The sequence below is a fragment of the Tiliqua scincoides genome, chromosome 1 (genome assembly GCF_035046505.1).
Source record: "Tiliqua scincoides isolate rTilSci1 chromosome 1, rTilSci1.hap2, whole genome shotgun sequence".
Classification (NCBI taxonomy): domain Eukaryota; kingdom Metazoa; phylum Chordata; class Lepidosauria; order Squamata; family Scincidae; genus Tiliqua; species Tiliqua scincoides.
The window spans coordinates 208,514,558-208,530,925 of record NC_089821.1 but is presented as its reverse complement, the minus strand read 5'-3'; the positions used below and the strand labels follow the sequence as shown (position 1 = coordinate 208,530,925).

At 42.6% G+C, this 16,368-nt stretch overlaps 1 protein-coding gene across 1 annotated transcript in view; it reads left to right on the top strand.

The window, feature by feature from the left end:
- Positions 1 to 16,368, top strand: part of MAP3K5 (mitogen-activated protein kinase kinase kinase 5) — a 119,521-nt gene that overhangs the window by 100,272 nt on the left and 2,881 nt on the right. Inside the window, exons 20-28 of the mRNA XM_066611226.1 lie at positions 874 to 1,051; positions 1,596 to 1,616; positions 2,488 to 2,665; positions 2,780 to 2,948; positions 4,085 to 4,270; positions 9,982 to 10,087; positions 12,990 to 13,233; positions 15,075 to 15,187; positions 15,757 to 15,869. Coding sequence (XP_066467323.1) covers positions 874 to 1,051; positions 1,596 to 1,616; positions 2,488 to 2,665; positions 2,780 to 2,948; positions 4,085 to 4,270; positions 9,982 to 10,087; positions 12,990 to 13,233; positions 15,075 to 15,187; positions 15,757 to 15,869 — 1,308 coding nt within the window. The remainder of the gene's footprint in view (positions 1 to 873; positions 1,052 to 1,595; positions 1,617 to 2,487; positions 2,666 to 2,779; positions 2,949 to 4,084; positions 4,271 to 9,981; positions 10,088 to 12,989; positions 13,234 to 15,074; positions 15,188 to 15,756; positions 15,870 to 16,368) is intronic.

The window sequence follows — 16,368 nt, the reverse complement described above, 5'->3', positions numbered from 1 at the left end:
CCTTTGGTGAGGGACCGTGTCAAACACCTTCTGAAAGTCCAGATATATAATGCCCATGGGTTCTCTCGCATCCACATGCCTGTTGACATTTTCAAAGAATTCTATAAGGTTTGTGAGGCAAGACTTACCCTTACAGAAGCCATGCTGATTCTCCCACAGCAAGGCTTGTTCGTCTATGTGTTTTGAGATTCTATCTTTGATGTGGCCTTCCACCATCTTACCCAGTATAGATGTTAGGCTGACTGGCCTATAGTTTCCTGGGTCCCCCCTCTTTCCCTTCTTGAAGATCAGCGTGACATTTGCTATCCTCCAATCTTCTGGCACTGTGGCCGTTTTGAGGGACAAGTTGCATATTTTAGTCAAGAGATCTGCAACTTCATTCTTCAATTCCTTAATAACTCTTGGGTAGATGCCATCAGGGCTGGGTGACTTACTGATCTTTAATTTTTCAATGAGGTCTGAAACATCTTCTCTTTTCACCTCTATCTGACTTAATTCCTTGATCAGGAGGGGCCTTTCGGGCAGCGGTATCTGCCTGAGGTCTTCTGCCGTGAAGACAGATGCAAAGAACTCATTTAATTTCTCTGCCATCTCTAAGTCTCCTTTTATCTCCCCTTTCCCTTCCTCACCATCCAGAGGGCCAACTGCTTCTCTGGCGGGTTTCCTGCTTCTAACATATTTGAAGAAGCTTTTATTATTCCCTTTAATGCTGCTGGCCATGTGTTCCTCATAGTCTCTCTTGGCCTCTCATATCACTTTCTTACATTACTTTTAAGGAAATGTCTTACATGTCTTTTAAGGAAAAGGCTTCATTCTGTGTGGGAAGATCATCTGGATTCTTAACTGTTTTTCTTCTTCTTCTACACTTGTCAGGTGGGAATGTTCAAAATACACCCTGAGATTCCTGAATCAATGTCAGCAGAAGCAAAGGCTTTCATTCTGCGCTGCTTTGAACCAGATCCAGACAAGAGAACCTGTGCTAATGAGCTTCTTGTAGACGAGTTCTTAAAAGTCACAAGTAAAAAAAGGAAGTCCCAAACAAAACTAGCAGGTAAAAACATATTTCATTCCAGTTCGGAAAGCTTAAGGTCATTAGGCTCTGATGTAATGGAGCCATTGAGCACAGGTTTAAGTCAAAAGTATAAACACTGAAATTTATTAAGATAGTTCAGGTGAGGTTTTTATCTGTGGTTTTGGATATAGTTCTAGTGTGTCTGGCAAATGCTTAAAAAAGTTGGATTTGGGGTTTCTACCTTTCCTGTTGGAAAGACAAATGTTTTAAGCAAATGCTTAAAAAAAGTTATTGGTAATTTTTGGGTTTCCAGCTTTCCTATTGGTGGTTGGGCAGCATGCTATTCAGTGCACTACTGGAGCACACTTTTCAGATGTTGTGCAATACTTGCCACCAGTGGAACAAGCATTCCAATGGCAGCAGGGCCAAATAGGATTGGGCCATAAATTGCAGGGAAAAAATAGAATAAAATAATGGGCTGTGTCTTTATTTTTGAAAAGTAATTGACCAAATGATCTTTTTCCAACTTTACTTCCTAAACGAATCCTAGATGTTTTTAATGAATTCCTTTTCTTTTTCACAGCACTCTCAGTTGGATCAAATGGTGAGATTAACACACAAGTTTTTCTATTTTTACTCTTGTAAGATTTTTAAATGTTCTAAAGCCTTAGGAATATTTATTTAATCATAAATTACCATAATTACAATTTAAATGAGATACAGGAGCCAAATGGAAGGTTTAATTAACTGTTGCATTTATGCAGCTCTAATTTTCCATAAGGAGTTAAAGCATTACATTCTAAAGTTGCAGTTCTCAGCATGCATATCAGGAGGTCAGTTTCACTGAACTCAGACTTTCAAGTAAACATGTTTAGGATTCAGCACTAAAAGTGCTGTCTTCATTACATGTTGAAATATCTCTTTGAAAATTTATTTTAAAAATGTATACCTCATCCTGTCTCTAAGGACTGGCTTATAAATAGAAATTAAAACACTAAAATATAAAACAATATAATTTAAAAACAGCAGCACCAGCAACAATAAAACCCAGCCATATGCTTCATAAATGTGCAGCAAAAGCTTGCCAAAAAAAATTCATTTTGCTATGAGGCTTTTGTTTGTAACTGTGCAGAAAGATTAGAAGCATCCCTATATTGTCTCTTTATGTAGCTTGTTCTTTTCATAAGTAAGGTCAGTACAGCCCATCCTGTCTCATTAGCTCACCTCCTTAGAATTTCAATTGTGGGATGTGATTTCCATAGGGCATATCCCACCAGTCCCTTTGTATTGGGCACTGTGCATTAAGTCAGACCATCATCTTGGATAGTAAATTCATATGCAACTCCCCTAGGCCCTAGCTCACAGGCAACTGTTGGAGGATGGATCATAGCCATTATTATTTTAATTTAATTCTCCATGGGAGGCCTAATTATGCTAATTTTTCTGGTATTTTTCCACCCTCTTTTCATGTGCAGAATACCTTAGAAGCATATCTTTGCCTGTTCCTGTTCTGGTGGAAGATACAAGTAGTAGCAGTGAATATGGTTCTGTTTCACCAGACACAGAATTAAAGCTTGATCCATTCTCCTTTAAAATGAGAGCCAAATCTTGTGGAGAGAAGGATGCGAAAGGTCTTAGATCTCTTTTTCTAAGGTAAAAACCTATGTAATTTCTTTATTAGTTCACAAGTAAAGAAATAACCTATTTTAAATAAGCTTTTATTTATCATGAGCAATTTCAAGAGTAACAATGTGTAAATATTTACAGTATCCCAGATGAGAATTTTGAGGACCACAGTGCTCCTCCTTCACCTGAGGAGAAGGATTCCGGCTTCTTCATGCTGAAAAAGGATAGCGAACGGAGAGCCACCCTCCACAGAATCCTAACAGAGGACCAAGATAAGGTGGTGAGGAATTTGATGGAAGCTTTAGCTCAGGTAAAAAAAAATACATATGGTACATTTAGCAGTGGACTATGTTAAAATAAAAGTTGTGGGTGGGAATTATTCATTGCTGCCCTAGCACATCATAAGTCATCATATTTTCTTAGATTACACGGCCTACAAAATTGAGGGTCAGAAAAGTTTTTCCAAAACTTTATGGTGGTTTGATATGAATTTGGGGTGCCGATTCCAAAAATGGCATCCGGTTTTGCCCTATCACGCCTAGTTTTGGAGACACGGCATAGCCTCTTTAGTGAATGGTTCAAGCAGCTTCCTCATGAGGAAGCCATGCTGTAGGCTTCCTCATGTGGAAGCTGCTTGATCCATTCACTAAAGAGGCTATGCCGTGTCTCCAAAACTAGGCGTGATAGGACAAAACCGAATGACATTTTTGGAATCAGCACCCCAAATATACCTAGGAATTGGTGTAACATTTAAGGAAGCAAAATGTGTGTTGGCCTGTGTTATTAGAACTCTGCAGTTTGGGCACCCAGATGCTGCAAATTAGATGGCTTTTAAATGGTCTAAAAGTAAAAAATTTTCTAAATAATGTGTTCAAAATAATTGAGAACTCTCAAGAGCAGATATTCAAGGTCAGCAGGAGGTTGTGGAGGGGAGATACCTTCCCTCTTGTTTAAATATCTCCTTCCACAAAACAGGAGGAGCACTTAGGATACAACCTATAGAAAATAAAGATGTCAGTCAGAATATGTGCTTTTGAGGTTGTAGCATATGTTTGAGACCTGTAGAGGCTGCAGTATGACTTTGCTTTGATCTTGGACTAAAATACAAAATGAAGATGATGTGTGGGAGTTACCATATGCTTTCCATGCAGCGTATGCAAGAAAGCAGAGCAGCACTGAGAGACAAAAAAAAATTGTTATTATCATAGAATCTTAATCACTGGGTGATTCATCATATTGTGTTAGAAGAGAATGACCGTGATTATCTAACACTGCCAGTGTAATACAACAGATAAATGATGTTCTGTTTGCCTTTTAATTCTGTGATTCACTTCGGTGCCCTTTCTTATTTTAAGGCCAAATCTGAGTTGTCCTGGTGTGCAGTTTTGTATTTTCACATCCCTTAAAGATTACACAGATGTAATCAGCTCACTATTATTCTGACAGGGAGCTGAGGAACCAAAATTGAAATGGGAACACATTACAACTTTAGTTGCGAGCCTCAGAGAATTTGTAAGGTCAACAGATCGCAAAATAATTGCAAATACACTTTCGAAGCTGAAACTGGAGTTGGACTTTGACAGTCATGGAATTAGCCAGGTTCAGTTGGTACTCTTTGGTTTTCAAGATGCGGTAAGTATACCTTTTCCTGCTATTTTGCTACTTTTTGAAAATATAAATGAACTTTCTAAGCTGATGAAGTTTCCAAACTGGGCGGAATCCTGTAAAAATTACCGTAGATACTCGCCTATAAGTCGATCCCACAGATAAGTTGAGGGTAGGCTTTGATTTAAAAAAAATCATGGGATTTTATATGACCCTTGGATAAGTCAGAGGTTAAACTTAGGGGGGTGTCTGAGCCTGACTAATTTTGTCTGATTTTACCCGAGCCAGATCCTGAAAAATGACCTACCAGTAATTGTTGCCTAAGAACTGTACAGTCACTTATTAAAAACATAGTATTAAAAACACAGTATACATACATAGTATGTATACATCTATACATACATACATACACATAGACTATTAAAAATAGCCTCTAATTTATTAAAAACCATGATCTATTTCATAGATCATAAGATACATTTTTATTCACTAATTTTTAAAATTGTACTCTCAACAACCATTTGTAAAGACTATCAGAGTAAGGCCACAATCCCATCCACACTTTCCTGGGAGTAAGCCTCATTGACTTTAATGGAACTTACTTCTGAGTAGACAAGCCTAGTACTTGGGCTCTAAGTACACTGAAAGCAGCATCCCAGTAGAACCATTAATGAAATCCTCCTTTAAAGTGCCTGGTGCCTTAAGCCAAAGGCTCTGTGTAGAACACACAGAGTGTGCAATGCTGTTCACAGCAGAGAGACAAGCAACAAGGAGTGACTGAGCAAGTGCAGCTGCACATAATTGGACCTGATGTACTTGGAAGTAGACCCTCTGTGGAGGAAGGGCAGCGAGGCCACATGTGGAGTTCCTGGCAGCTACACCTCCTGCCAGCCAGCACCCAGCCGCTCCCCTCTTCGTTCCTGGAGCCAGAGGAGCCAGGGCATGTGGGGCAGTCACCCAGGCAGGTAGAGGGGGCCATTTGCACCTGGGGGGTCTTAGGAGGAGGATGGGAAGCTGTGCCTCCCCTGGCCTGCACCTGGCCGGTTGCGACTGGAGCCTCGGAGGAGCCCTGGAGGGGGCAGGGCATGCAAGAGCAACCTACCAGCTATGCTCCCTTGCCTCTCACAGCCCTCCGTCTGCAATCCCTGCCACAGTCCCGCTGCCTGCGGGGGAAGGGAGCAGAGTGGGCGCGTCCTGGCTACTGCCACTGCTCACCAGACCAACGGAGAGCAGGGAGCACTCGGGGAATGACCTGCACTGCCCCGTGGCTGCAGCCAGCAGGGAGGGAGGCACCGGGGAGCACCTGGCAGGGAGCAGCACAGGACGATCCCCGCGCGCTCCCTGCCCTCCGTTGGTCTGGCGGTGGCGGCGGCAGCCAGGACGCCCCTGCTCTGCTCCCTGCCCCTGCTGGCGGCAGGACTGTGGCAGGGGGTGGAGGGCTCTGAGAGGCTGTGGGGGAGCGCCAGCAGGCAGGCTGACCCCCGTGCCCTGCCTGCTCCCAGGTTCCAGGCGCAACAGGCAGGGTGCAGGCTGGGGGGAGGCGAACTGCCCATCCTCCCATCAAGCCCCCCCCCCGTGCAAATGGCCCCCCACTGCCTCCGCCCATTGGGTGACTGCGGAGATAAGATGAGGGGGCGATTCTCCCATCAGTTTGGGGCACAAATTTATCGCCGTATAGGCAAGTTTCTACGGTACTCATGACAATGACCCTTTGAGAGAAATAGGAATTAGTTGCAAATAACTAAGAGCATAATCCTATGGTGTGTACTCAGAAGTAAGTGCACATAAAATTGCATCCCAAGTTCCACTTAAATCAGTAGGCTTTAGGCTACATTCCTGTACAGACTTTCCTGGGAGTAAGCTCCATTGGACACAGTATCTCAAAAGGTACCTGTATTGTGGTTTTGGTAATCTATAGATTTAAATAATTTACAGCACAATCTTGTGCATGTCTACTCAGAAGTAAGCCTCATTAAATTGACCAAGACTTACTCTCAGATAATTGTGTACAGCTCAGTCCTCAGCATCCGCAGGGGTTCTGTTCCAGGAACCCCCACAGATGCTGAAAACTGCAGATAAAGAAATCAACGGTCCATCCTATTTTCCAAGGCACAGGGAGGTCACTAGCAACATCTCCACAAGTCAGAATGCCTGTCAGAGCCTTTTAGTAGGCTCTTCCAGTTTTTGTGAGCCTACAGAAGAGTCTACTGATAGGCTTCGGCAGACATTCTGAGTCACAAGAAGGTCACATGCGACCTCCCCGCGACTCAGAAGACCTCCTAGATGTGACTTTCAGTTGTGTCCAGAAACTGCTCAGTGGGTCATCCAGCCGTGGGTCAGATCCATAGGTTCCAAATCAGCAGATAAAGAGGACCCACTTTATATGATTGCATGCCTCAATAGGCCAAATGGCAGAAGACTTGAGAGGTTGATAATTCTAATCTGTTCACAGTTGACATCACCATAAGATTAGTGGATTTTTGTTGTTCCACTGCAAAATGAGAATTGGTAAATTAAAGATGCAATCCTATGCATGTGTACTCAGAAGTAAGTCTCCTTGAATTCAGTGGGATCTACTTTCCTGGCAATACAGGATTGCAGCCTACATGGATCTGAATGTATCTTTGTGCTACGTTCGCAGCTTTCAGAAAGACTTTGTCCCTTCTCATTTCCAAAAAGTGCAGAACATTTGACTTCTAAAATAGAGTTGCTCAGCAGGTGGAAAGCAGGGAGAGACTTACTTTTCAGATATTGTATAATAGCTCGAATACTTTATTGTCGTTGTACAAGTACAAAGAAATTTCAATGCACTCCAAGACATGGACATAAAAACATTTATACAACAAACATACATTCAAACAATCATAAAACACAGAGATGTAATAAATAGATAATAAAATCCAGTAAAACATTTGAAGATGCTGTGTTATCATATTCCTAATGATTTTTAAGTTCATCATTCAATATGATTATAGGTCTAGGATAAAAACTATTCATAAATTGTGTGGCGTGTGTCCTGACAGATCTGTATCGTTTGCCAGAAGGCAACAATTCCAAAAAATTATAAGCTGGATGAGAATGATCTTTAAGTCTTGCCCTAATGGAGGAGTCTTGCCCTAATGAGGCAAGAAGTCTTGCCCTAATGGAAGTCTTGCACAAATGAGGAGAATAAAAAGGAACATAAATTGTGGCAAAAGAAATGTAAGAAGGTGATATGGGAGGCCAAGCGAGACAATGAGGAACGCATGGCTGGCAACATTAAGGGGAATAATAAAAGCTTCTTCAAATATGTTAGAAGCAGGAAACCCGCCAGAGAAGCGGTTGGCCCTCTGGATGGTGAGGAAGGGAAAGGGGAGATAAAAGGAGACTTAGAGATGGAAGAGAAATTAAATGAGTTCTTTGCATCTGTCTTCACGGCAGAAGACCTCGGGCAGATACCGCTGCCCGAACGGCTCCTCCTAACCAAGGAGTTAAGTCAGATAGAGGTTAAAAGAGAAGATGTTTCAGACCTCATTGATAAATTAAAGATCAATAAGTCACCAGGCCCTGATGGCATCCACCCAAGAGTTATTAAGGAATTGAAGAATGAAGTTGCAGATCTCTTGACTAAGATATGCAACTTGTCCCTCAAAACGGCCACGGTGCCAGAAGATTGGAGAATAGCAAATGTCACGCCGATCTTTAAAAAGGGAAAGAGGGGGGACCCAGGAAACTATAGGCCAGTCAGCCTAACATCTATACCGGGTAAGATGGTGGAATGCCTCATCAAAGATAGGATCTCAAAACACATAGACGAACAGGCCTTGCTGAGGGAGAATCAGCATGACTTCTGTAAGGGTAAGTCTTGCCTCACGAACCTTATAGAATTCTTTGAAAAGGTCAACAGGCATGTGGATGTGGGAGAACCTGTGGACATTATATATCTGGACTTTCAGAAGGTGTTTGACACGGTCCCTCACCAAAGGCTACTGAAAAAACTCCACAGTCAGGGAATTAGAGGACAGGTCCTCTCATGGATTGAGAACTTGTTGGAGGCCAGGAAGCAGAGAGTGGGTGTCAATGGGCAATTTTCACAATGGAGAGAGGTGAAAAGCGGTGTGCCCCAAGGATCTGTCCTGGGACCGGTGCTTTTTAACCTCTTCATAAATGACCTAGAGACAGGGGTGAGCTGTGAGGTTGCAAAGTTTACGGACGACACCAAACTTTTCCGAGTGGTGAAGACCAGAAGTGATTGTGAGGAGCTCCAGAAGGATCTCTCCAGACTGGCAGAATGGGCAGCAAAATGGCAGATGTGCTTCAATGTCAGTAAGTGTAAAGTCATGCACATTGGGGCAAAAAATCAAAACTTCACATATAGGCTGATGGGTTCTGAGCTGTCTGTGACAGATCGGGAGAGAGATCTGGTGGTGGTGGTGGATAGGTCGATGAAAGTGTCGACCCAATGTGCGGCGGCAGTGAAGAAGGCCAATTCTATGCTTGGGATCATTAGGAAGGGTATTGAGAACAAAACGGCTAGTATTATAATGCTGTTGTACAAATCTATGGTAAGGCCACACCTGGAGTATTGTGTCCAGTTCTGGTCACAGCATCTCAAAAAAGACATAGTGGAAATGGAAAAGGTGCAAAAGAGAGCGACTAAGATGATTACGGGGCTGAGGCACCTTCCTTATGAGGAAAGGCTACGGCGTTTGGGCCTCTTCAGCCTAGAAAAGAGACGCCTGAGGGGGGACATGATTGAGACATACAAAATTATGCAGAGGATGGACAGAGTGGATAGGGAGATGCTCTTTACACTCTCACATAACACCAGAACCAGGGGACATCCACTAAAATTGAGTGTTGGGAGAGTTAGAACAGACAAAAGAAAATATTTCTTTACTCAGCGTGTGGTTGGTCTGTGGAACTCCTTGCCACAGGATGTGTTGATGGTGTCTGGCCTGGACACCTTTAAAAGGGGATTGGACAAGTTTCTGGAGGAAAAATCCATTATGGGGTACAAGCCATGATGTGTATGCGCAACCTCCTGATTTTAGGAATGGGTTATGTCAGAATGCCAGATGCAAGGGAGGGCACCAGGATGAGGTCTCTTGTTATCTGGTGTGCTCCCTGGGGCATTTGGTGGGCCGCTGTGAGATACAGGAAGCTGGACTAGATGGGCCTATGGCCTGATCCAGTGGGGCTGTTCTTATGTTCTTAAGAATGTTATATGACTTCTGCAAACAGTGGGATATAAAGATATCCAGAACTGATAGCTGGGTCTTAATAATGGTCTGTGCAATCTTTATAATTCTCTGCAATGCTCTTTTATTCATTGCAGAGCTACTCCCATACCACATCAGAATACCATATGTCAGAACACTTTCAATAGTGCTACGATAATAAGACACAAGCAAACACTGTGGCAGGTTTAACTTCCCAAGCATCCTCAGGAAGTATAACCGCTTGTGTGCCTTTTTCACTAACATATTGGTTAGTGGGAGGAGGGTGATGGCTTAATGACAGAGTACATGCTTTGTATGAAAAATTCTCAGGTTCAATTTCTGTCATCTCCAGGTAGGATAGAGAAAAATTCCTGTTTAAAACCCTGGAGAGCTGCTACGAACTTATGGTGACAGTACTGACCAAAGTTCTGATTCAATCTAAGGCAGCCTCTTAGGAAGTCAGTTCTCATTTAATTACAGTGTTTTAATAAAAACCACATTTTAAAATAGTGCTCTAATTCCATTCTCCGTTTTCAGGTGAATAAAGTTCTGCGAACCCACAATATCAAGCCACACTGGATGTTTGCGCTAGACAGCATAATTCGCAAAGCTGTGCAAACAGCTATTACTATTCTGGTTCCAGGTGAGATGCTGCTCACTCATGCAAATTTGAGAACTTGAGCCAGGCGATCCTATGCATGTCTGTAAAGTAGCCGTAAAGTGTGCTCTGGCAGCACGTACTACCGTAGCACTAGTAGGAAAGCGGGAAGCCTTCCCCATGCATGCCAACGGATCTATAGAGACCTGCTGGAGCAGATAAGCCCATGCAGTAGGTTGGAGGGAGGCGGTGAGGGAGTTAAATGGGGCTGGGGTGGGCAGAACATGGGAGGGGTAGGTGGAATGGGGTGTTGATGGGGCTGAGAAGAGCAGGATCAATGGTGGTTGTGCATGCCAAATCCCAACCCAGCTTCTGGGCTTGATCTGCTTTCCTGGGTCAACATGGACTTGTGCCAGCAATTGATGTAGCCGCCATTGCAGCTTTTAGACCTTTCCCCAAGAAGACCTCCAGCAGCCTTGTGCATATCCGTAAGTTGCTTGTAAGATTTCCAGCAAATATAAGGGTCAAGCTGCATGTTATATTTAATGTATAATGTGTCCCTGCATGTGTGTTTTTCTCTTAAACAGCTAAACTGTGGAAGAGGGATTATGTGTTTACTATAATGTGTAGTTTACTATAATGTATAGTTTGGTCCTCCAACCTCTTCGACTTGTACTCTTCTTTATTTTTTTTACATATTCACAAGTTTAATATCAAATTTTATTTTGGGCAGTACTTATACCCTTCCTGAGATGCTGAGGGTATAAGCAGTGACAGGTACATAATTGACCGCAACTCTTAAAAATCCCAGTTAGCTTTCATTGGGGCACATAATGTTAAGATAAAATGATTTAAAAATGGATGGTTTTCAATTCCTTAAATTCTTTCTAAGGCATAGTATATCTTTTAGCGAATACTACAGAATTTAGAAGAATGAGAAAGAGTAGAATTGTGCAGTGTGGTTTAGATAGATTTATTAAGTGCTCAGGTTAGGTGCATGAAAAATGATAAGCCCTGAAGCAAGGGGTAGATGAAAAACATTTGCTATATGAAGAGCACTCAGCTTAGTGACCAGGGAAGAGCTTTAGAGATTATGTTTGAAAAAATCCCTAAAGCCTTCCATTCTATGAGAATCTGTAATGAACATTTACAAGACATGGTACTATATTGGCCAATGGATTTGCATTGAATCTAAGTCAGCGCTAGTTCTATTAATAGGTGTCACAGCGGCACGTGTTAAAGCTGCATGTCACACTGAGGTTGCTCTGCATCTCATGCTGCTGTCAACTTGTCCTAAAATTTTAGGAAGCATAAAAGGGCAAGCTCCATCAGCACAAGGACAGTATCAATTCAGGTTAGTTCTTGAAAATTGTAGCTTTATGCACACTTGATTTTTGTATCATACTTTTCTATATTTAAAAGCAGCATACACACAAAAGATCAGCCAAACTTACAGTAAAAGCATACCCATAAAAGGGAAGAAGCATAAACCTATGCACAAGAGCCATATAAATTGATCAGATCCAAAACAATCTGAAAGCTGCATATTACAGCCCAATCCTAAACTGTCCCAGTGCTACACAGAGCAGCAGCACAGAAATCCCTGCTGCTGTATCTTGCTGGGCCAGGGCAGCAGCCAGAGTCTCCTCAGGAGAGGGGAACAAATGTGTTGAGCCCCATGGTTAGCAACGGGTCTCTTCGGATCTGTGCCTGCTTTTTAGCGGGCACAGGAGGCCCATGTCGGGCTTCTGGGTATGAGAGGGAGCATAGAATTCAGCAGCAGAGTCTGCCACTGTCCCCAGTCCTCCCCTTGGTCTGTCCTCCCTCCTCCTAGTAACACACCACCCTCCCTCCACCTGAAAAGCCTCTACATTGACTGGCAGGGAAACCTGCAGCCATATGCTCCAGAAATGTGTCATCTTGGCACTGGCATCTCTGCTGGTGTTGAGCACTAGTGAGGAAGTGCCTCATGACACTTTTACAACTCTCAGTGCTGGCAGTGCAAGTGTACCGCCAACACTGCACCCAATAGGATTGGGCCGTAATCTCCCTAAAATATTATCTGTAGCTGACAGTGGTTATGCACTCATCTTTATGCACCTCACCTATGACCTTTATATAGGTTTGGTCCTGCCCCATTTTTATGTATCTTCAGGAAGCCTTGTCATCCAAAGTTCTGATTCACTTTCTCTTGGGATCAGTAACCCTTTTAGACACTTGCTGCCCAATTCTGATGTTTTTCCCCACCCTTAGCATATAGCTGCACCAAAACGGGTTGCACTGCATGCTATTGGGGGTGGGGGAAGGACTGGGAGGCTTGGGAGAGATACGGGAAAATATTTTCTGTTATCTCCGCATAATCCTCCTGATCGCCAGTGGATCACCTCAGACATGTGCTAGCCTTTTAGCTGGCACAAGTCCAAGGAGAGAAAGGGGGCGTGTCAGGAGGCAAGGAAAGTTATAGCATATTATTGCCCACACCAGGTACCACAGACATCTCCTGCTTCCGACATCTCCCACCCTCACTCTGTTTTGCCCTCCCTCGATCCACCATTGTTAGCAGTTGCTCCTCTTTCTGCCATTGCGTGCTGGGCCTCCACACTCTTTCTGGCAGTGATCTGGAAGCAAATGGCTATGCAATTACAGTGTTTATGGTGTCACCATTTATGGTGATCAGAAACACTAGTTCTGGCAGTGGCTTATGAAGATAGGATTGGACTGATTGTCTGTTCCTACTGTGTCAGACCTGCAAGATCTTCTTGGTCTGCAAGAAGACCTTAGGGTCTTCTCTTAACTCAGGGACACTCATTATCCATAATGAGTGTAACCCAGTTTTTCACCCAGCTTTTTCTGTGTCGTCAGCATTGGGAGACAAAGGCTACAAAGTGCATCATACAAGCTTCTGATTCCTCTGTTATAATAAAACACAAAATATTCTCTATAACAGAACTGAGGACACATTTTGGTCTAGCATCTGAGAGTGATACAGCGGACCAGGAGGACATTGAAGGTGAAGAGGAACCTGAAGAACAGCCTCCTAACCAAACAATTCAGCGGCCTTGCCTCCTGCTGGATGATGCTATAGCTACCTCGGGAGTGAGCACGCTCAGTTCTACTGTTTCCCATGAATCCACAGCTGCCCAGAGATCTCTCAATGTTCAGCTTGGAAGGCTAAAATTGGAAACTAACAGGTAACTGTAGATACTTGAAGAAATCTGGCATCAATTGCCTTTTGTGCTACAACAGTGTTTTAAAACATAATCTTCACCTATAAGTGGTCATTAGCATTACTAAAGTAATTGCATCCTTTCAGTCTAGTATTGCACAACTTCTGCACTTTGATCAGTGGAGCACACAGAACATCTCTGGATGCAAGGGCAGAGCTGGCTAGCTTTACAAAGCTTAAATTGTGCCACTTGGGGGGTGGAGTGGTACATGGAGACCCAAACCAGTCACTCATTCCCTCTCCCAAACAAAAATTACTAGGATTTTAGCTTTTTTAAAAGAGTGGTTTTGTGAATGCATCCGCACTTGTTTTATGAACCTAGTTGTATGTAAAGTTCCCCATCCAGTGAAACTATAGGATACACACTGAAGCCCATTTTCATGTACATAGCATCTCTAGCTAGATTGGGGCAAGTGTTCCATGATAATGTTCCCTTTTTAAACTGTTGTAATTAAATGAGCTGCCAAGAACCTCTGCTAAATGCCTGCCATTCATGATTAAATAGCAATTCATTCTCATACTAGTATAAACCACCAGCAGGTCTTTTTAATGATTCATTCACCAGGAACAAATCCAAGCAACTGAACACCTGGATGACAGGGTTACCAAGAGCACTCTGTTCCTTCCCACCATTCAAAATACCAAATAGAATCAATCCCTGGAGCTAAATTGCAAATAGAAATCAGCACAACAAATAAGGGAAATCACAGAATACAAAGTCTCAGTTGCTGGCTTCCTGTTAACAACTCTTAAATGCTTGTTTTATGTATTTATTTAGTTCCAGAATTAATGGAAGCAAGTAGGCTTTTCTGCTTCTGGTGCTGTAGGAGTCTCTTCACTACTTGAAAAACTAGCAAATTCACTATTGACACTGATTCACCTTTCAGCATTGCAAGTATATGATCATGGAGAGGAAGAGATAGTAAATATACGTGCGCATGCACACACATGGCAGTTTTGGTTTTTGCTCATGCTACACAGTGCGTTGGAACATGTAGGGTACCGTCCTAACCTGCACTGAACAGATAGGCTGACTAGCCTGTGTTGTATCCATCTCAGTTGTCTCTAAACCCTGAGTAAGGGGACTTATGCCAGCTCAGGGCAGCGTTAAGATTGCGCTGTCAGTACGGCAGGAAACAAGGAACAGTGTTGCTTCCTTTAACAGTTCCACAGCCTGGGATCTTCTTGAGACAGGAATAAAAGTACCTTCAGGGAACTAGGCAGTCAAAGATGCTTTCTTGAGGTTGGCAGGCAAGGAGGAAGCAGGCACCTAACCTTAACAGCAAATGATCTTCTATTCACCTTTATAATGCAAGCAGGATCCAGCTCTCCCCATCTTTTCACAGTAGCAGGAGTTTTGGTGAAGTACTTGGTTGAAGAGTGATGTGTATACAGGAGACCTTTACCTTTCTTCCTGCCTGATAATTTTTCATCCAAATAAAACTGCACATTTGGGTTGTATCTCTTGCTTGCATGGCATAGCATCCAGCAATTGGGAATACTCTTACCTACTGTAATCAGCCTAACTATGCAGTGTAAACAAATCACTGTGAAGATCCTGAGCCCCTGAACCAGGTTGGAGGGGGTGCTCCTCTCTTATCATACTCACCATGTTCCACCATGATGAGCCTCATCCATCCATCCTCCTGGGAAGGATTCTTCCACCTAGCCTAGAGAGCCATCCCCTCTTGCCTCAGTTTGGCTTGGAATTGGTCATGTTTTTTATTTTTACTATGTTAACTGAATCTTTGTGTACACACAGTGAAATTTAATGCTCTTTTTTCATTTCTCCATTTTTCCTAACAGACTACTAGAAGAGCTAGTGCAGAAGGAGAGAGAATTTCAAACACTGTTGCATCATGCCATAGAAGAAAAGGAACAGGAGATCAAAAACCTGAAGCTTAGGACTCAGCCAATAGGTGCTCCACTAGAGTTTTCAAAAACAATTGTTTTCACAAAGTGATTTCAAGAGAAGGCTGATAGAGTCATAACATTTCCATGCTCCCTCACCTCTTCCCCCCCCCGTTCACTTTTTGATTCTCTTTGATGCAAAAGCCATTTACCACATTTTCTAGGCAGAAATCTTTTGAAATAAGTATGCTATAACTACAGTACACCTATGATACCACTCACTGTATAGCTGCAGTAAAGCAAAGGTTGCACAAATTGAAACTGTAGCACGATCAAGAATTTATATATTATAAACAAATTAAACAGCAGGATTGCCTCTGACCTTTCCTTTTCTGTTTTTTTTCTTTAACAAGCTTCATTTTATTATTCTGTATTTACAGAGTTCATTTAACTGAATTAATTATGAAATTTTTAATGTTGCCCTTATTCAATACTTGACCCTTTTGTTGCCAGTTACGAGGCACAGGATGTAAAATTTTATATGTGAGAGTCTGGGTGAAGGGTCTGGGCAGGCCTACAGATACGCTTGTAAACATTTTTTTTTTAAAACCTGATTTTTCTCAAACATGTGTTCTAGGTATTCCTGGTGTATCTGTCTATCACTTTAATACCACTGGAAGGGGAGATGAAGATTCTGATCTAACTAATTGGCTAAGAGTTCATGGTGCTGATGAAGAAACCATAAACAGGGTAGGAAAAATATTTTATTAAACATGTTTACTTCCTGCTTCCAGTTAATGTTCTGGCTGTGTCCCTCTTGTGTTAAGAATGCCTGCCTGCTTCTCATTCTCTAAGTTTGCCTGCTTATAGCACAACCATTAAGAAGAAAAATAAATGTAATGGGTACAGGGAGCATGGAGAACTAGAGATACCAGATCCACAGATTGGGGGAGGGGGGCGTTTGCCTGTACGAGTTTAAGCAAAGAAATGTCACAGTCAGTTAAAAATTCCTGATATTATTCCTTCCTTCAAAAAGATGGGGCAGTAAGAACATCCAGAGACCAGAGCGAGCGCTTCCAGATACATGAGCTGACAGGCTCTGCCAGAACCATGTACTTTCTCTTTCACAAGCATTTCATAGGGAGCAAAATGTATCAGGCACAACAAACTTTCTAAAGTTCTTCTCAATCATAAATTTTATAAGTCACTTTTGAAGTTTCTCTCTCACAGGATTGCGATTCCTGTTATT